At 36.0% G+C, this 20,951-nt stretch overlaps 1 protein-coding gene across 4 annotated transcripts in view; it reads left to right on the top strand.

Annotated features, from left to right (window-relative positions):
* The first annotated feature begins 1,986 nt into the window (after window positions 1-1,986).
* The window catches only part of LOC136030403 (putative gamma-glutamylcyclotransferase CG2811), a 32,682-nt gene continuing 13,717 nt past the window's right edge, over window positions 1,987-20,951 (top strand). For 3 of the 4 annotated variants that reach the window (XM_065709375.1, XM_065709359.1, XM_065709367.1), the window contains exon 1: window positions 1,987-2,185. In XM_065709375.1, coding sequence (XP_065565447.1) covers window positions 1,997-2,185 — 189 coding nt within the window. In that variant the 5' untranslated portion in view covers window positions 1,987-1,996. The other variant, XR_010618272.1, reaches the window with a different exon arrangement.

Here is a 20,951-nt window from a genome sequence, read left to right as displayed (position 1 = left end):
CTGGAGTTTAAACGAGCATCCCTTTCATAAGAACCGTTATGCTTCCAGGAAATAACTTACACCCCATGCCCCCAGTACTTGGGGGGGATTTGTGGACACTGGGGTTTTGTTATCTGACCTTATAACCATTTTTAACAAAATGGCTATCTCAAATTTTTTATTGGATACATTTGGAAAAGAAAGGGTGCGGAGGGGCTAATGGCCCTCTATTCTCTTTTGGCTCTTAAAAACTAAACTGGATCATTCATTTTCCAATCAAAGGAGCCCTCTCTGAAGTTTATACGAGCATCCTTTCCATAACAACCACATATGCTCCCATGGCATAACTTGCAACGCATGCCCCTAAGCCTTGAGTGAAAAAAAAATCTCAAAGTTCTTATCTGATGTTTGAGGAACATAGAACCTGGAGGGGAGGGGGCTTGTTACCCTCTGATCTCTTTTGACTCTTAAAAAGTGAGCTAGAACGTTCTATTTCCAATCAAATGAGCCCTCTCCGAACTTATTACGAGCATTCCTTCCATAAGAACCATACATACCCCAAGAGCATAGCTTACAATGCCTGCCCTCAGGTCCTGGAGGTTATGTCAATACAGGAGTTTTTCTTATCTGACCTTTGAACTATTAAAAAAAAATAGCCATCTCAAAGTTTGCATCGGAAGGATTGGGTGAAAAGGGCATAGGGGGCTAGCTGCCCTCCGATCTCTTTTGACTCTTAAAAAGTGAACTAGAATTTTCAATTTCCAATCAAATGAGCCTTCTACTAAGTTTATGCGAGCATCCCTTCCATAAGAACCATATATGCCCCCAGGACGTAACTTAGGACGCCTGTCCCAAGGCCCTGGGGGTTTGTATCTAAACTGAAGTTTTTCTTATCTGACCTTTCAACTATTTTTAACAGAATATCTATCTCTGAATTTTTAAGGATGGGTTTTGGGAAAAGGGCGTGGGTGAGGCTAGTTGCCATCGTATTTCTTTTGACTCTTAAAAAGTGAAATATAACTTTCAATTTCCAGTCAAATGAGCCCTCTCTGAAGTTTATACGAGCATCCCTTTCATAAGAACCATATACACCCTCGGGCATAAATTACAACACCTGCCCCTGGTCCCTGGGGGGTTTTGTCGACACCTGAGTTTTTGTATCTGGCCTTTGAACTATTTTTTACAAAATTGCTATCTCAAAGTTTTTATCGCATGCATTTGATAAAAAAGGGATATAGTTGGGGGGGGGGGCTATCTGACCTCCAATCTTTTGACTCTCAAAACTGAACTAGAACTTTCACTCCCCAATCAAAGCGAGCCTTCTTTGAAGGTTTTACGAGCTTCCCTTCCATAAGAACCAAATATGTCCTCAGAGCCTAACTTAAAACGCCTGCCACTGGGGAATTTTGTAGACCCCAGAGCTATCGTTATATGATCTTTGTACTGTTTTTAAAAAATGGCTATCTCAAAGTTCTTATCTGATGGGTTTGAGGGGGAAAGGTCGTGGGGGGCTAGTTGCTCTCCGATCTCTTTTGAATTTTAAAAAGTAAAATAGAATTTTCAACTTCCAATCAAATGAACCCTCCTTGAAGTTTATAGGAGCTCATCTTCCGTAAAAACCATATATTCCCCCAGGGCACAATTTACAACACCTGTCATTGAACCTGAAGTTTTTGTTATATGATCTTTGAACTATTTTTAACAAAATTGCTGTATCAAAATATTTATCAGTTGCATTTGGAGAGGAAGGGGTGTGTGGGGGGATAGTCACCCTTCAATCTCTTTTGACTCTCAAAAACTGAATTAGAACCCCTTCCTTCCATAAGAATCGTATATGCCCCTAGGGCCTAACTTGCAACACGAGCTCCCGGCCCCGGGGGTTAAGTCGACATCATAGTTTTTGTTATATGACCTTTAATGAAAAGGGAACGTGAGATAGTATCTCATCCTCACGGAAATTGGCGCCATCACACATTTTACGTTATAATAATTTAACTATTCAATTCAAATTTCAGAAATGCTGGTTTTTGTCTATGGAACCTTGAAAAGGGGAGAGCCAAACCATTGCTGGCTGACAGATGATAAAAACGGCTGCGCAAAATTTTTAATGTTTGGAAAAACTGCCTCTAAATATCCTCTCGTTATTGGAAGTGAATACAACATTCCTTTTCTATTAAAACCTTACGATGAATTTGCCATTGGACATGTAAGTTAAGATATAAAATGGAGTTCTTTTGACATTGCTACCAATCAATCCTCCTCTTGAATTTTCATTTCTAAAAACCCACCTGTTTTTGCCTTGATATTTCAGAACCCAAGTCCCCCAGCAAAAACCAAATTCAACTGTGTGGTTGATAAATTTACAATACCTTAAACAAATCAGAATAAAGAAAACAATAGTTTAATTCCCCATTTAATACTTTTATTTATAAAGGTTTAGATAAATATAGAACAGTTTAAACTACTGATTTGAGAATAATGCAAACATACCACTCAATTCCTTTTTTAGGCCCATGCTCTTTCCAAACATAATAATTGCTTTAGGCCTAATTGTGCACTGAGTCAGTTATCACTGTTTCCCTGCAAAGTTTTCCAAAGAGGTGTAAAAGTATGTAAATAAGGGAAACAATGATTAATCATCTTCATGTACCATCTTCAGTGACCCAGTCATTTGTGAGTCTGGTGATGATGACACGAGAAAGGCAGCAACTTTTAATTAAAGTTTTTCATAAGTTTTTGTAATCCTGCTGCTCATGTGCAACCTAAGCCCATGCTGGTAGCTCCTTAACTATAAAGTGATTTCAAAATTGATGATAGGCCTTTGGAGTTTACACCTGAACATATTGAGAAAATATAAAGAATATTTCTGTTGATAAAGCCCCTGATATTGATAGTGTTTCTAATACTGTCATGCATGAACTGGCTTTTTGCTTGCCCACTCCTCTTGCATCTCTTTTTAATGTTTTTTAGATTCTGGTAAATTCCCTGTTGCATAGAAAAAGGCAATAATAAAACCTCTTCATAAGGGTGGACTAAGGGTAGACTCATTGATTATTGACCTGTTTCAAATACTTTGATTTTTTCTAGGTTTATAGAAAAACAATTGTTGATTAGGTCCAAAATAATTTTGAGAAACTAACCTGTGGCATGTAGCACAACATGATTCTTGGAAAAACAGGTCTTAATACTCAGCTAATGGAAGTTTTGTCAAACAGTGTTACTTTGAACTAAAAGTAATTCTTTTCTCCTTTATTTTGCAATAACTTTTGTTTTATATCCCCCCCCCCTTGGAAAAAGTGACAATGTTACAATTCTCTGTACAATTAATATTCACAGCAAACAAACTACTCATAAACATTGCTCATTTATTGATTACAAAGCTGTATATAGAGATTTAGCATGTATTAAATGGAGCTTTACCACAGATGATGATGTTGAGGCTTCTTGGTATATCTTCAAAACTTTATTACTTGGTGCTGAATTGAGACATACTAGCATCAGAATGATTAGACAGCCTTAAACACTGCCATATCCAACTCCTATTATTTGTAATCTCATCCAAAGCATGGAAAAAGTATAGCAAAGATAAGAACTCCTGTAACTTCAAAAGATACCAGGTAGCCTGAAATCTTGTTACAAATAACACTAAAAAATTAAAATCAAATTACAAAAATAAATTGGCTCATCAAATCAAGGTAAATCCCAAACTCTTTTGGAGGGATGTGTCAACTAAAAAACCAGGCAGACACTCAGTTCTGGATTTGTGGGAAAATGGGCATATGATATCCACACCTGAAAGTAAAGCAGAAGTCTGGAACAAATAATTTTCCTCATTTCTTGATGGTCAGGATGTCCCACCTCCTGCACTCTCTTCTTACCCTATCACTACTGCTATGCCAGATATTGAAGTAACTGAATGCAGAGTGAATAAGAAACCTGCCTCAATTAATGTCAATAAATCTAAGGTTCTTGACAATATTCATCTTTGACTTCTCAAACACACTGAAGATATCCTAGCCGCCCCATTAGCTGTCATCTTCCAAAAATCAATCAAAGCTGCACAACTTCTGATGGATTTGAAAAAAACATACATAACTCCTGTTTTCAAAAAGGGAAAACGAAATTCTGCTGCAAATTACAGGCCAATCAGTATTATCTCTTCTGTTGTCAAAGTGATTGAAAAAATAGTTAATGACACTATTATTAAGGATCTTTAAAAGAATGGCATCCTTCACCATTCTCAGCATGGTTTCTGGAGTGGTAGATCTGTTGACACAAATTTGCTATAGTCTTACAATCTTGTATCAGATCTAATAGACAAGGGAATTTCTGATGATGTTTCCCTCTTTAACCTAGCCAAAGCTTTTGATGGGGTCTGCCACAGGAGACTGATTGTCAAGTTACATGCTGCAGAAATAAACAACCAAGTTGTTGGCTAGATTAAGGCATTTCTGGCTGAAAGGACTCAACAGGTCAGAATGTTCAAATCTCATGGAATGCTTATTTATTCCAATTCATTGCTAGTCAACAGTGGTGTGCTGCAAGGTACTATCCTTGACCCTACCCTCTTCAATATTTTTGATTAATGATGCCCCTAGTATATCACACAATTATTTAACTTCATATGCAGATGATTCCAAACTTATTGGTGGTATCAGAAACCAAATTGATGCAGAGGTTTTTCAACATGATGTTAATGAGCTTAATAATTTGGCAAATGCCTGGTTGTTGAGCTTTAACATATCTAAATGTCATGTCCTTCATTTTGCAGAAAATAACTTACGTTTTGGATACACTCTCAATGACCTACCACTTGAGGCTGTTCCCAAGGATAGAGATATGGGTGTCTTGGTTGACAAGAAACTTAAATTTGATTCTCATGCTGCTATTGCTGCTTCATCAGCAAATCAGACCCTAGGAACAGTAAAGAGAACTATCAGCAGCTGCTCCCCAGGAGTCGTGACAATACCAGGGCTGCCACAAAGTCCCTGGAAGACATTAAATCTGGCTTTGGTCCCTAAATCAGTGCGCAGGTCCCAAAAGAAATTTTCCTGATCAACATTCTTCCATATTAGTTGAATATCTTATCTCTAAGTAATGGAAGCCACTATGAAAGGTATGGTATTTCAGTTTTGGTTCATGTAAGTCATCTTCAACATGTGTTCTTGTAACCATAATCCTGTTTCACAGCTACAGCATTACTGTATAAAGTAGCAAAAAGGATTGACATCCTTTGCCTCTGGAGTCATATTGGGATATAATTTTTTATCCTAGCTTTCAGGAGATTTAATTATTTTGTCAGTGTTATTCTAAAATGTGGTCCTAGCTAGCCTTGAATTCTAAGGAGCTGATTATTTTGTCAGTATTATACTAGATGCGTTTCTTTTTATCCTAGCTTTCAGGAGAGTTTATAATTTTGTCAGTGTTTTGCCAGATAGTGGGCCAGCCTTGTATTTTAGGGAATTGGGGGTAAATAGCCTCTTGGAATAACTGCTCTTAACTTTTCTTCTTTTTTTCAGGCTTAATGGTAACTGCTTATAACTGAATTTAAATAGGAAAGTGCAAATTTAAGAATGCTTGGCTTGAGGAGAAAGATAAAACAGCACCAAATGAAAGAGTGATGCAGAGCAGTCCCAGGAGATGTATGCTTGTTCTACTGTGTAATTTGTAATTCATCACTTGCTTGTCAGAAAGGTTACTCTCTACTGTAGCACTCTTGGACTGGAGATCATAAGAAAATCATCCAAAACAAGCTGAAGCTCAATCAACTATGCTTAACTTCAGCCTCCAGCTGCGTCCTGGAAGGTTATCAAACTGGGAATTACACTTACTCAGTAAATGAGCAAACAGTGATAACTGAAATTACATGGGCTCTGAAGATGATTGAATCTGACTACTCTGGTAACTCGGCAGACGGAATAGCAGAAGTCATCAAGAAAATGTTCAAGGACCCAGATCTTATTAATTTCTCCATTGGAAGAACTAAGTTTACATACCTGTTGAACAAAGCGCTAGGACCACATTTTCAAAAGATTACAATGGAGGAAATTAGTAATAGATATTATGTGATAGAATTTGATGAAACTACCAATAGCAAAAGCAAAAAGGAGTTACGATTAGAATCCGTTTTTGGTCTGAAAAGATAAACCAGGTGGTAGAGAGGCATCTGAAGACATGTTTCTTAGGTCATACCACTGCAGAGGAACTAAAATTGGAAATTCTGAATGCAATTAATGGTAGCAGTTTGTCCCTCTCTAAGCTGCTTACTTTGAGCAATGACGGCCCGAGTTTCAATAACAAACTGTTCAGACTGATGGACAGTAAGAAATGGAAGGTAACAAATGGTGACAGACTTCTAGACATTGGCACCTGTAGAATTCACATTGTACACAACGCCTTTCGCAAAAGCCTAGAAGAGGTTGGCGAGACTTGCTCTAATCTCATTGTGAAGGTATATTGCGTTTTTTGTGGGTGGCCTGCGTGGCTGGAAGACTATTCAAAAATCCAGCAGAAAACTAGAGCTCCCAGGTCAAACTTGAGCAGTGGCCAGCTATTGTCGAGTATTTTACCGTCTTCATTCCAAAGAAAAATGCTATTTTAATGAGGTCAAACGCATATGAAGAGATTGCAAAACTCCTGAAGCAGTCCACTTTGAAAGCAGAGCTTCAGTTCATTGCCAACAGTTCTAGTCTTTTTACTCTGTTTACTTTGAAGTTTCAGCGTGAAGAACTGTTGGTACATCAAATTTTAATGGAACTGGAGCTTCTTGTTTGGATGCTTGCTGGGCGTATCTTGAAAGCCAAAGCAGCTGAGAAATTGTTAGAAGACTTGAGTCCAAGACCGTTCGAAGATGACAAAAATATGCTTCCTCTGTTGGAAATTGCTGCCTCTGTAAGTGACGAAGTTCAGACGTGTCTCAGAGCTACTGACAAGCTTGCAAAATGTGTGTTTTTGCTGAGTATACAGAAGCACTACACGTTGGCTGCAAAGTACATTTTAAAGCAAGCTTTGAACAGAGAATCTTTGTTGTTCCTGAAAAGCTTGTCTTTCTTAAACCCAAGCCAGTTTTTGAAGTCAAATTCTATTCGGGATTTGTTGTATGTCACCCGAATACTGCCCATCCCAGTAAAGATTGATTTGCTGCTAGACAAGTTTAAGTTAGTTCAGATGAGTGATTTCCCATCTGTGCTGACAAGGATAGATGAACAATGGAATAGACTCATTGAAGATGGGAAGTATCCAAATTTGGCTGTCGTGATGAAGAATACGTTGATTATTTCTCATGGTTCGGCCAGTGTTGAGCGCGGTTTTTCAGTGTCTGGGAGGATCCTCAGTGAGCAGAGAGCATCCAATGAGCGCACATTAAATTTCAAGCTTTTTGTTGCTGACGGGTTGCGTCGAGTTGTTGGGAGTGCTCAGAAGGTTTGTGTTACTGAATATATGATAAAGCTTGCTAAGTCAGCGTGGAAGAGCTATCAAAACTAGGAACGGAAGAAGGAGTTGAGAAAAAATGGCTAAGAAGAACAGCACAAGTCGGAAAAAGAAGAACAGCAAAAGCAGCAGCTAATTGCTGAAATGTTGTCGAACAAAAAATGATAAAGACTCTTGAAGAGACTTTGAGAGAGAAAAAGAAATCATTCAGGATTAAGGAAAAAGCAACTGATCAGATGCTTCAAGAAGCAAGGAATCGACTGCACAAAGGAATTCGGAAGAACAATATCGTAGAAATCCAGCTTGCTCAGGTAATGCTAGATGGATCATTAGCACTCCGCAATGAACAAAAATAAATTACGCAGATCTGGAAAGCAAGCAGATGGCAATCCAGAAGAAGAAGTAGCTGCTTATAACTGTCTTTTGAAACAGTCAGAAAAGCGAGAAATGCGTTTCATCCAGTTTCAGGTTTTTTCTTACTTTATATTTTTTATGTATACCCTATATCTGAAATAAAAATACAGAATCAAAATTAAAAATGGAAAGAAAGATTGGAAGGTGTTGTGGAAGGACAAATCTGCTCTATAACTCTTCTGGGAGGTGATGAAATTCCAGGTGGTCTATTTTTCTTAGCATCCCTGGCCTCTGATCCTAGCTATCAAAGGGCAAAGCCTACACTACATCTGTATGTAGGTTCCTACATAGAACTACTATCATAGGTTCCTAAAGTCCCTTTTTCGCTTCCAAAAAGTCCCTAAAATTCCCTCTTTCGATTCCAAAAAGTCCCTAAGTCCCTATTTTCGTGCCGCCAAACCTGTGGCAGCCCTGCAACCCTATATAAAGCTCTTGTTCAACCTAAACTTGAAGTTGGCTTGACACTTGCATAACTTACTTCAACAAACATTCTCCCTGATTTATTCTTGTTTGCTGCCACCTCTTCTACCAGATTTTACTCAAAGAAACTGTCTAAGATGTCATGCAGACTCTATCAGAGGAATCAGTTCTTTTTAAACAGAGGCACCAGCCTTTAGGATAGACTGTCAGAATATGCTGTATCTGCAACTTCTTTTGACACTTTCAAATCAAGAGGGGATGCTGAATGGAGTGATTTTGAGTGGAAATTTGATTGGGCAGCCCATGAGTCTTCAACTTGTCTTTAATTCTTCAGGGAGTCTACAATAAGGAAATCCTTAGATTACTCCAAACTGCAATTTAAAGTTTAATGTGAAATGGTTACGTAACCACCTTAAAAAAGTTCCACATGTATTTCTGACTGCTGAAGAGTGTGGGGGTTGCAGATTGTTTCTATCCCTTTACAACTTTGTCCAATTTTGAACAATGCTAATTTATTTTATCTACTGTTCATGTAAGTTCCTTTATGTTCAACTATCTGTTCATACTTAGCCATGCTTCAGCTAAGTTTGAACAATCACTTATTTACAAACTTTTTTCTCTTATATTCAATATAAAAAAAGGTAACTTATGCTGAAAAAAATAAGAAAGAACATAAAAAAATAGACTAAGATCCTGTTGAAAAAACTGGACTTGCTTAAAAATCCAGGAAAAGCAGAGGCTAGAACTTTTACTCTTTGCTAAGTTTTTTGTGTGACTTTTTAACTTCACACTGCCCTAAAATTTGGAAGGGGGCATGTCCTTTTCAAACAAGTGATCCAATGAACACATGTTTTTAAAGCACTTGGTATTTTTCGGTTACCAAGAAAAATTTCGGTTTTGGTTACTTCAGAAAAATTAGAAAAAATGAGTTATTTTTTAACTTACAAACGGGTGGTTAGATCTGAATGAAATTTGATATTCAAAAGGATAGCGCATCTCAGAGATCTTCTTTTAAATCCTGACTGGATTCCGTGACATTGGGCAGAGTTGGAGGGGAAACCTAAAATCTTGGAAAATGCTTAGAATGGAGGGATTGGGATGAAATTTGGTGGGGAAAATAAGCACAAGTCCTAGATACGTGATTGACATAACCGGAACGGATCCGCTCTCCTTGAGGGAGTTGAGGGGGGGAGTGTTAGTTCTGAAAAATGAGAAAAATGAGGTATTTTTAACTTATGAAGGAGAGATCGAATCTTAATGAAATTTCATATTTAGAAGGACCTCGTAAGTCAGATCTCTGATTTGACATCCCGACCGGATCCAGTATCATTGGGAGGAATCGAAAATCTTGGAAAAGGCTTAGATGGAAAGATTAGGATGAAACTTGGTGGGAAGAATAGGCAGTAGTACAAGATACGTGCCTGACATAACCGGACTGGATCTGCTTTCTTTGGGGGAGTTGGGTGGGTGGGGGTAGTAATTCAGAAAATTAGAAGGAATGAGATATTTGTAACTTACGAATAGGTGATCAGATCTTAATGAAATTTGATATTTGGAAGGATCTTGTGCTTTAGAGCTCTTATTTGAAATCCCGACCAGATCCGGTGACATCGGGGGAGTTGGAGGGGTAGACTGGAAATCTTGGAAAACGTGAAAATTGAGGTGTCTGTATCTTATGAATGGGTGATCGGATCATAGTTAAACTTGATATATAGAAAGATCTTATGTCTCAGATACTCCATTTTCAATTCGAATCGGACCCGGGGACCTAGGGGGCTGGAGGGGGGAAACAGAAAATCTTGGAAAAAGCTTTGAGTGGAGAGATCAGGATGAAACTTGATGGGAAGAATAAGTACAAGTTCTAGATACTGGATTGACATAATTGGAACAGATCTGCTCTCTTTGTGGGAGTTGTGGTGGATTTTCCGTGCTTTGGCGAGTTTGGTGCTTCTGGACGTGCTAAGATGATGGAAATTGATAGGCGTGTCATGGACCTGCACACATTCACTTTATAGCAGTTGTTTCCCCGATTCGACCATCTGGTGGGCAGGAGGGAGAGGAAAAATTGAAAAAAATGAGGTATGCTTGACTTACAAATGGGTGATCATATCTTAATGAAATTTGATATTTAGAAGGACCTCGTGTCTCAGAACTCTTATTTTAACTCCCGACCGGCATTAAGCTTCTGATTTTCTTTTTAAATCAAGCTATTAATTCTTAGAATTTTGCTAGAGCTCATGCCATATGAGCTCTTGGCTCTTCCGATCTTGTCAAAAGTGCCATATGAGCTCTTAGCTCTTGTTTTTCAATGATACTGACATCCTCTTTCTTTGGACAGTTGTAACTGAAATCAGCATTGCTCACATGTTCCAAAATTCAAACCTTGCCATCCCCTCATATTGATAGTATTCTGCTTGCCCAATGACGAAATATTTCTGAACACAGTATAGAAGTCAGACAGATTGATTGGGAGGCCTGAATTTTTCTCACATTTGGAACTGTCATTGCCCTCCTGTTCACTATTCTGCCCTTCATCCCAGCTAAGATCAATGGAATTATCACTCAATTTTTCTGACAATTTGTTTGATGTGTCACTAGATGATTTACCTAGATTCAGGGGTTCCTGTAAATTTTTTCCAGCTCCGTTTCCTTTATTCAGCTTCATTTTTTGCTTTGCCAGATTTCACTCCACTCATATCTGAATCCTCAAGATATAATCTTCTTTGTTGCTTAATTCAGCTAGTGATTTTTTGGGAGCCTTGTTAAGTTTTGTTCACTTACATGATACAGTAACAATAGTAGCAAACTGCCTTTTTGTTTAAGGAAGTTATGATGGAATCACCAACTGCATCACAAATTTCATCATTTGATTGTCAATTATTATTTTTTTCAATGCTTTCTGTCACCATGATGTGAACCCATTTTGAAGGTTGATTGTCATCCTTTGCCAGCTCATCTCAGAGGAATATGAAAAATGTTTTCTTCTGAATTGAATTTTGGCAGGGTTTTGCATCTTGTATTCTTCAAGGATTCGTTCTCCAGATTTGTTTAGTTGGCGCAAAGAATTCCATATCAATGGGTAGCAATAATTGGGTGCAATTTTCTGGTAAAAAAACAAAAGCAATATCTTCTTTTGTAGACATTGATCAGCTTATAAAAAGTAAGTACTAGAAATTAAATAATTGGAAACAATCACTTAAGACTAGATACTCAATAATTTGTAGATACTAAAGTTAGAAATCAGATTAAAATAAATGGAAAATGTTGGTAATAAATGATGGTTTTGCTAAAAAAATTTAAAATTTTGTTAAACTATGGCCTAAAATTTTTTGGGAGACATGGGAAAGGGTACTAATAAAGATTTTGCCTCAGTTGCAAGAAAGGCGAGAACCTCCACTACAAAAAATCAAAGCTACAGCTGAAAAGTTTGACAATGGTAACCTAACATTAAACACATGTGGGGAAACGTCAACATACACCACCATATGTTCAAAGTAACCTCATTTTCCCCTAAAATTAGAGGGACCATTGAAAAGCTTTTCTCATCTTGAACTATCAGAAATAGTAAATCAATAGTCTGGTCTTAAGCACTGAATATTTTTCTATTAGTTTACCAAATTAAAACGTTCTTGCACAGCCCCCCCTGCTCATGTGCAAATGTATATTGAAATTATAATATTTTCCATGTTTTTTCTGGTTCTCATTTTCATCACAGTTGATTCAATTTGCAAGTAAACAGGTTTTAAACCAGAGTGAAGTTAATAAATCCTATCTAAAATAAGAGAAAAAGGTATCGTCTTAAGGGATCTATAAAGGACTTAAATTTGAATTTGCAAGTAAAGCAATTGATATATTTAGAAGAGCATAAAAAAGCCATTGACTGGTATATTCAGCTTATTCCTTGGTCAGTAATTTGAACTGCTTCATATTTACCAAGGTTTAGAATTGCAGCTCTCCAGAAGAAGACATGCTAGAAAAAAAAAGAGAGATAGTTGTAGGAATCTAATTTCATGTTATTTTTTATAGTCTTGTTCATGTTTTTCACAATTTATTCCCAACACTCCTCCAATGGTCTCATATATTCCTGGGCTATAAAAAACAAAACAAAAAAATGATGGTGTTTTTTCTTATAACGTGCAGCAAGTATAAGTTAATCATATATACTTGTTTTCCTCATTTTTATCTTATTTGAATCCATTTTTTTTTGCATAGCATAGGACTATGAGAGGGGATAGGGTCGAATTCTAAAATCTAAAAGTGTCTCTATTTTTGTTCTAGCATGTCATCCTCTGAAAAGCTGCTATTCCAGACCTTTCTCTCTTTTCATTTGGGATAATCGCTGCTGTTGTAATTGTAACCATATCTAATGGTTAGCCTCTGCGGAAACAGGTTATACCAATAAAAGTGATACCATAAGATTTTTTTTGTTGTATGCTATTTCCAAATATCACGATTGCTTATCTGACAATTCTGCCCCCCCCCCTGCATTAGGGTCTGAGGTATAGTCTTAGCAATATACTGAAACAACACAACTCTTGCTATATATATTTGTCATGTTTTCTTTATTCCTTATCCACTTTTGAGAATTGTTATATTCCAAGCTTGTTATCCCAAGACTTAATGCAACAAGGAAATATATTATCTTGGCTATATCTGAGACCATCAGAGAGAAAAGTTGCTAGGGTGCATTACCAGAAAAGCAACCCTGATATTTGAAAAAAGCATAACATAATGAATTTAATGGTGTTTTTTTTTATTCGATTAGCAGGTTTCCTTTTGAAGAGGCCGGCAACTGAATATTTTTGGGGGCCACAGACAAGATAAGTAAGGTTGATGCTGTTCAAACCAGATACCTGCATTAATTTGAATGCTTCAAATGGTATGACAGGATCCACAACATTGAGATCCTGACCCTCATGCTTGCAACTATTTCTGCTCAAGTAGAAACCTACTCCTTATGGAAGAATGGATACCCATCCTATTTTCCACAAAAAATACCCCACAAGGATATTTTAATCCCTTGGAAAATGGCTGGCAGTATCTTTGAGGGAGACCATTTGTGGGACGATTTTTTCATTTTTGGGGATTGAGCAGAACCTATTAGAGTGCTGGGAGCTGGAGTGGCAGACAAGGGGACATTCATATTTATGTTTACAGAGAAGGAATGTATCGGCCAAAAAATGTGTTTCCAGGATAATCTAGTTTCTGACATCCAAAGAGTAATTTCAAGAAAGATGCCTAGCAGCTACCTGTAATAGTACAACTCACCTCATAAACAGAGACAAAAGAAGAGGGCTAAATGGTCTTGACTGAATGTCCCTATTTTGCCTAGCTGAAGGAAAAGCCTCTAATCCGTTTAAAGTTTTCTGTTCACAGTAAAGGAGGGAGGTATATTAAAATACAAAACATTTGTCCTGGCTAACAGAATAGCATACATTTAATATCTTGTGAATAAATAGGGTATTAAGTTAATACCCTCATGTTCTGACCTTATTTTTAGCCTAATACTTATGGTGGAAGAATCACGAGAATGGAATAAAAAGCTTTATCTGCTATTCATTGATTTCAAAAAAGTATTTGACTCCATTGATCGTGATGTCTTATTGAAGATTTGAAATTTTATGGAGCACCTAATAAAGTAGCCCATATAATAATGGCCCTCTATGAAGATGTTGTGTCAGAGCAGAATATGGGAAGACATGATTCTTCAAGATTCTCTCTGAGGTGAAACAAGGATGTGTGTTATCCTGTTCCTATTTGTTTTAGTAATGGATTATGTCCTTCTGTATGCATCAGGCTTTGGTGTAAAAGTCAGTGGTCAGTAGCTCACAGACTTAGACTTTGCAGACGACGTAGTACTTATAGAAGAGGCAAAGCAACGTTCGCCTCTGAAGACTCAAACCTTTGCCTTGGAAGAGTCTCTTCCTGGCTTTTGACGTGTAATCAGCTATGTTGGGTAAATTTTTTAAACCCCTTTTGGAAACTATTGTAATCCTAAATTCAGTCATTGACAATTCCAAGCTTTATAATATGGATTATTTATTTCACTATTGTGTTAAAGACCATGAAATTCACATGTCCATAGTGCAGACTTCTTGCCGCTAGTGGAACAGTGCACTGCAGTCAGTGTGAACAGTGGTTTCATCCAAAGTATGCGTGCATTTCTATTGAGAGAGAAAACAATGTGGTGAGTTGTTATATTTAAACTGTAACTTTCTAAGTAAGTGTTGATTCTTTTTATTGTACTTCATACAATGAATTATGACTGGGAGGTCAAGTTCTTATGATAGATAATATATATATACTACTGCTTTTTTTTACTTAAAATTCAAATTTGGCAACCATGCTATGATAGAAGTTTTTAAGATAAATTTCTTTTCTATTCTATATCATAGCAGACAAGGCTGAGAACGTGGGACTAATAGTAGAAGTTGGTAAATCGAAGAGCATGGCCACATCCAACTCACCGTTGATCCTTAAATGTAACGGGAGAAGGATCAAACAAGTCCAGGGGTTCAAATAGTTTGGAAATTTGATCGAATATGATGGCGGAATATTACTGAGATATGAAGGAGAATTGGACAAGCAATATCGGCATTTAACAAACTAAAATCAGTATGGCGAGGCAAAAAATACTCTTTGTATATAAAGCTCCGTCTGTTGATTAGCAGCATCATGTCCATTCTCCTATATGCAAGTAAATAATGGAAGCTGAATATCCAGTTGGTAAAAAGTACCCTAGCATTTGAAAATGTCTGTCTCAGAAGAATCCTTAACATTTCGTGGCAGGACAGGGTCACGAACGTAGTGATCCGTAAACAAACGGATCAACCACCAGTCACCAATCTCCTGAAGCAGAGGAGATGGACCTATGTTGGTCATGTCCTCCGAATATCAGGAGATCATCTTCAGGATGCTGTCTATGAGTGGCAACTCGAGGGTGGGCGAAAAGGTGGATGACCGAAATACACACACCGACGACAATACGACCAAGACCTGTGGAGTGCTGAGCTGTCGTTACAACCACAGGAGGAGGAGGTCAAGACTGCTGCTCCACTTCAAGACATGTGGCGAGGCTTCATTGATGCCCTATGCGCCACACCTGCCCTTGTAGGAACTAAAGTCTAAGGTAAGTTAATACTTTTACCTTTGGTTCCAACTGGTCCGGTTTATTTTTAACGCAAAACGGCTCACGGGTGCGGGAAAATCGCAATTATGTTCATACAGAAATCTTTGTTTCCCGCTGGTGTGATTTTTTTAACGCAGAACGGCTAACGGAATATGGATGCAGAAAAATCGCAAAAATGTTCGCACAGAAACGGTTCACTACAGCCATTGAAGCGCAAAGATACTACGATATATTTAAAAAGCATTTGCATAGGAATTGGCTAAATTATTTCTTAGACCATACTGCTTTTTTATTTACTAATGAAAGGACACTAATGAAACAGTAAAAAAACATAAAATTAATGGAAGTATCACACCACAGATATATTACAAGTTCTTTCCGAGGCGATCAGTCTGCCCAAGAATATATGGTTTGCCAAAAATACATAAAATAGGTATTCTTCTAAGACCTACAGTATCAAAAACTAGTTCACCAACGGAAAAAAATCAAAAATGGGTAGCAATGACGCTTAAACTTTTAGTATATCTCTAAAATTCGTATGTAAAAAACTCAGAATTCTTAAAAGATAAACTTATAAATATTGAACTATCAAATGAATCTAGGCTGTTACCAGTAATGAATGCGGGAAGTATATACCTTTTGATAAATCTTTTATTTTTTTTTATCCAAAATATTTCATGAACATAAAAGTGAGATAGGAGAATTATCTGCGGGAATTAAAATAGAAACTATATTAAATTTAGTTAAAATAACTAACAGGCATACTATTTATTTCAAGTTTAGAGATTATTTTTACCATCAAATTAGGGGATTAGCAATGGGAGGGCCCTAAAGTCTGCTGTTAGCTAATGTTTATGTAGAGTATGCAGAAACTCTAACTATAGAAACATAATTTTTAAAACCTGAATTTTGGGGCAGATAGATGAAGGACCTTTTAGTTATTTCTAATAATGGGGAATCACAAATTGAAGGTTTTCCGAAACATTTAAATAGTTTGGGAGGGGAATTAGTTTTGAAAATTGAAAAAGAAACAGAGGTTAAGTTATTGTTTCTGGATATTTGGATCCATAGAAATATTAATGAACTAGCTTTTTCAATTTACCGTAAACCGACTAACAACAATCGTTATTTGTCTTTTGCATCAAATCACCCTATCCAAGTAAAAAGGGGTGTAGTTATCTCTTTAGTTGATAGGGTATTAAAATAAGGCTCTGCAGAATACACGAGTAGTGAACTATTTTTTATTAAGGATATTCTGATAGTTAATGGATACCCCGAAAATATGACTTGTCAAATAATTGAAAAAAGAAAAATAAAGTTAATGTAACTTCTAATATTAGAAGGAGATGGGTTAACTCAACAAACAAATTACATAACTTTGCCTTATATTCCAATGTTGTCACAGAAATTAAGAAGAGAACTAAAAAAATAGAATGTAAAAACAGCATTTAAATCAGGACAAACTATAAACTCTTTGCTAAATAATGGAAAAAACAAGGTTTCAAGAAAGATATAAAGGAGAGTATACAAAATTCCTTGCTCTTGTGGTAAATTTTATGTAGGAAGAATACAGCAGAATTTAGAAAATAGGCTACAGTGACACGAAAATGCCATAGATTGCTCGCTAAGACACAATCAAAAAATGGAAACGTTTGAACTATCAGTTGTAGAACATGTTTTTGACTTTCCTCATCACAACATCTTACTTGATCAAACAAAGATTGTATATACGTCTGGAGGACTTTTGCAAAGTTTCAGATAAATTATAGAAATAAAAAAGATGATCAATGGGGGTATTAGTATTAATAAGGATGAAGGGGGTTCTAGAATAAACTCAATTTATAATAGTTATACTAAGGAGCAGATAAAATCGTGAACCAGTAGTGATTTACATAATTGTATTGGAACAAGTTGTAACCTTGCGAACAAAAGTCAGAATGAGTTCAAAGCTGGTAAAAGTCAACGGAATGCAGTTAAACTAACAAACAAACAAAATCCAATTAATTTTTAATTCATGAATTTGTTTATTAACCTGTAAGATTTAATTGGGGATGATGGACCTGGAGTTTTGGGATCTTTTTGTTTGTTCAAGTAAATATAGTCTTCACTTTTAATAGATTGTAATTTATACACTGAATGCTGAGAGGAGAGTGACCCATGGTTTCACTACAGACATTAGCTTTGGTTTTGTTCTTATGTTTTAATATCAGTGCTGAAAGTTTTTTTATAATGTGAGTTGTTCTTGTTTATTATTTTTTTTTTCTTTTCGTGTGTTTAGTGGTCGTTTTTTGTGTGTTATTTCTCTAAAACAACTTTTTTTCGTTCTTTCGGTAGTTTTTTTCCCGTTTAATTATAGTTTTGTTTTGTTTTTATTTTTTGCTCACTCCTTTGATGGAATTAAAACCTGTCTTTTTGGTTAATTTTTTCTATAGGCTAAATCAAATTCTAGAAGTCAAGAAAAATATTCAAAGATCTAACCTGTAATAGCCTAGGCCAACTATGCCTAATGAAAAATGTAAGTCTTATCTCCTTGACTCATTTCTTTGTAAAAATCCCCCAGGACTCGCCTATTAAAATTGTGTATTGAAAGGACAGAATCCTCATGTTGTTTGTCAAATATTAACGGAAATTTTTCTCTGGGCCAAAACTTTTTTGAATCCAGCCTTTTTGTAGTTGCTTAACTATTTTAGAAGTTAGCAAATGACGAAAGTGCAATTGATACACCTACAGATATACTTTGAAGTTCCTTTCTAAAAAAAATTATCTTGGAACAGTAAATTGTACCGAAAAACCAGTGACACTGAAAATTTATAGTATTTCATTGCATTCCCCAGAGATTATGCTTTGCTTGGAATTTGTGAATGTTTTGAAATTTCTAATGTTCCGAAAAGAGCATCATAAATCACCTGTTAGGTATCTCACTGCTTTTATGATGTGGGTTCGACATTCTCACCTGTTATTGCAAACTAGCTTCACGGTAACACCTTTATATATTGAGAAGGTACTAACCATCTTCTTGAAGATGCAAAAATCAATACATAGGTGTTAGAGAGTACCAAAGAAGGTTAAAGCTTCTGGGCAAATTTTTGCCACATCTCCCAATATTGGGAATGGAGCCTGGTGATGTTCCATCCAGGACGGATCTGATGCTAAGAGATATTTGCTCCTGATAACTGACATCTGGAGTACAATCAAAAATCATTGCAAAATATTTTCCGTATTTTATTCTATCAACAATCTTATTTTTAGTTTGTAACCTATTATTTCATTTTGTATTATTTTTCTTCAATAAATTTAGCGTATTTGTTTTGTTGCAATTCTTTGTATGTGATCCTGGATTACTGGATCAAATTTTTCAAGTAATTCAAGTTAACTAAAAAATTTTCATTTCGTGCATTGTCTAGGTTTTTGTTGGATCGTCTAAACGTGATAATACGTTCGGCTATGTTAGACTGTAGAAAATAATCTTTCAATTATCTTATACAAATGAATTCTTTCTTGGTTCAGCAACTTCTCATGAACATTATCTGTTGTTTGATCAGTAGAAAGTCTTTCTAAACTCTGTACATTTTAACATAGCTACCAAATGATTTTTTTTTATTTTTCATGTGTTGCTAACATTATCTATTGTTTGCTCAGTAGAAAGTCTTTTTCAATACTCAGTACATTTTAACATAGTTACCAAATGATTTTCGATTTTTCATGTGTGGCTAACATTATCTATTGTTTGCTCAGTAGAAAGTCTTTTTCAAAACTCTTTACATTTTAACATAGCTACCAAATGATTTTTTGATTTTTTCATGTGTGGCTAATCTATATATTTGGACAGTAATTACATCATGTAGTGGCTAGTGCAATTGAGTCACTCGTACTGCATAGCCGACAAAAAAACATTATATTCCGTCTTCTGATTCTGAATGTATTGTATAAGGACGTCTTATGTCCTTATACAGTCTTATGTCCTTATAATTGTATACATATATTATGTCTATACAATTTTGAAAAGTGCGTTCCTTCCTCTTTCGTGGAAACTCATTTAAGGTGATTTTTGTAGGACATTTTATAACTAAATAATCTCTTATTTGATGGGTAATAATCTCAGGCCAAGATGCAAGATCATCGGTTATATTCTGTGATTCCGTTTTGATTCCAATATTTGCTTTTTCCTGTTCTGACTCTGGTCTGTGTGATTGTGTTTCTTGTTCGTTTTTACTTGTTTTCCTCGATCTTTTTCATTTTTATCATCAACTTCCTCTTCACTTTTTCTCGTTTTCTTCTTCATGTTTGTCAGTAATTACTTCTTCAACTCTGTCATTAGTTTCTTCTTCACCTTTGTCATCATTTTCTATTTTTAAAATTTTGTTTAAAGCACATGCGAGTTTTTTCCTTTCTGTTTACCTCTTTGCACTTAATTTCCTTTTTAAAAAACCAGTTTTATATTTTCTTTCTGTATCTCTTTCTCGTTTCAATGGACTCGAAAACGATAAAATTGTAGGCGAAGCATCCATTTTAATCACTATTATACTTAAATTTTATATTTTGGAATATAGTTAATACACACCTCATTCAACAATTAGTAACTGTTGGCACATAGTACGATTCTAATAACTGTATAGATTACTGACTGATGCAGTTGCGCAACTAGTTGCGCGTGCATATACCTGCATAGTAGTTCACGTACATAAAGTAGTTCACGTACATAGTGCAAAATCTTTCTAATACAGGACTATCCTGATTAAATGCAAAAGATTTGCATGAACTTTTATGGGTATCAGTTTTCTACATTATAAAGCATATATTGTATAATAATAAATACATTAATAAATCTCATTCAGCATTGTAAACTTAAGATAAGTACATTTTAATTGTTTGAATAATTCATAATTTATCCATTATTCATTATAGTCAAAAGCGATTAGCTCTAAATCTCGATTTTTTTTTGTACATTTTTATGGTAACGTGGGGCCGTTTCAAACACGGGTCCAGATTGATCCCAATCGTTTCATTGCCCTTTATCCCACCCTGTACTTAGCACTGCTATATGCAAGAGCAATATTGCTACAGTTAAGATAGAAAAGGACGTTATTATCGGGTTTTGCGTTGAATCAGGAGTTAAGTAGGTCTGAGTTCTATCTCCATTTATATGGATCATTTTGATGGACTTCGTCATGAAGAACAGCAAAGGTTATGGGAGAGCATGGAATCAAATGGTAAAATAAAACTCTCCTGGACTTAGATTATGCAGATAATTAGAGTGAGTGTCCAAGGTGAAAGTGTTAGCAAAACGAAGGTTTTTTTGGGGGGGGTTGAGAGTTCATGATGCAAGAATAGATATCACAATTAATGTTAAGAAGATTAAGCTAATAAGACTGAGAATAAATGAAGGTGAAGAGGTGAAGTTTGGTAACGAGAAGATTAATCAAGTGGATAGTTTCGCATTTCTGGGTAGTAGTATTAGTAGCGTATTTGGATGTAGTGAAGATGTCAAAAGTAGAATAGCTAACACATAGGGTGTTTTATGACCACTGAAAACAGTTTGGAAACGTAGGAAGGTAAGTCTGTTAACTAAGATCAGAGT

This window comes from Artemia franciscana, chromosome 1 (genome assembly GCF_032884065.1).
Source record: "Artemia franciscana chromosome 1, ASM3288406v1, whole genome shotgun sequence".
NCBI classification, from domain to species: domain Eukaryota; kingdom Metazoa; phylum Arthropoda; class Branchiopoda; order Anostraca; family Artemiidae; genus Artemia; species Artemia franciscana.
The sequence above is the reverse complement of the archived record's forward strand: the minus strand, read 5'-3'. Positions and strand labels throughout refer to the sequence as shown.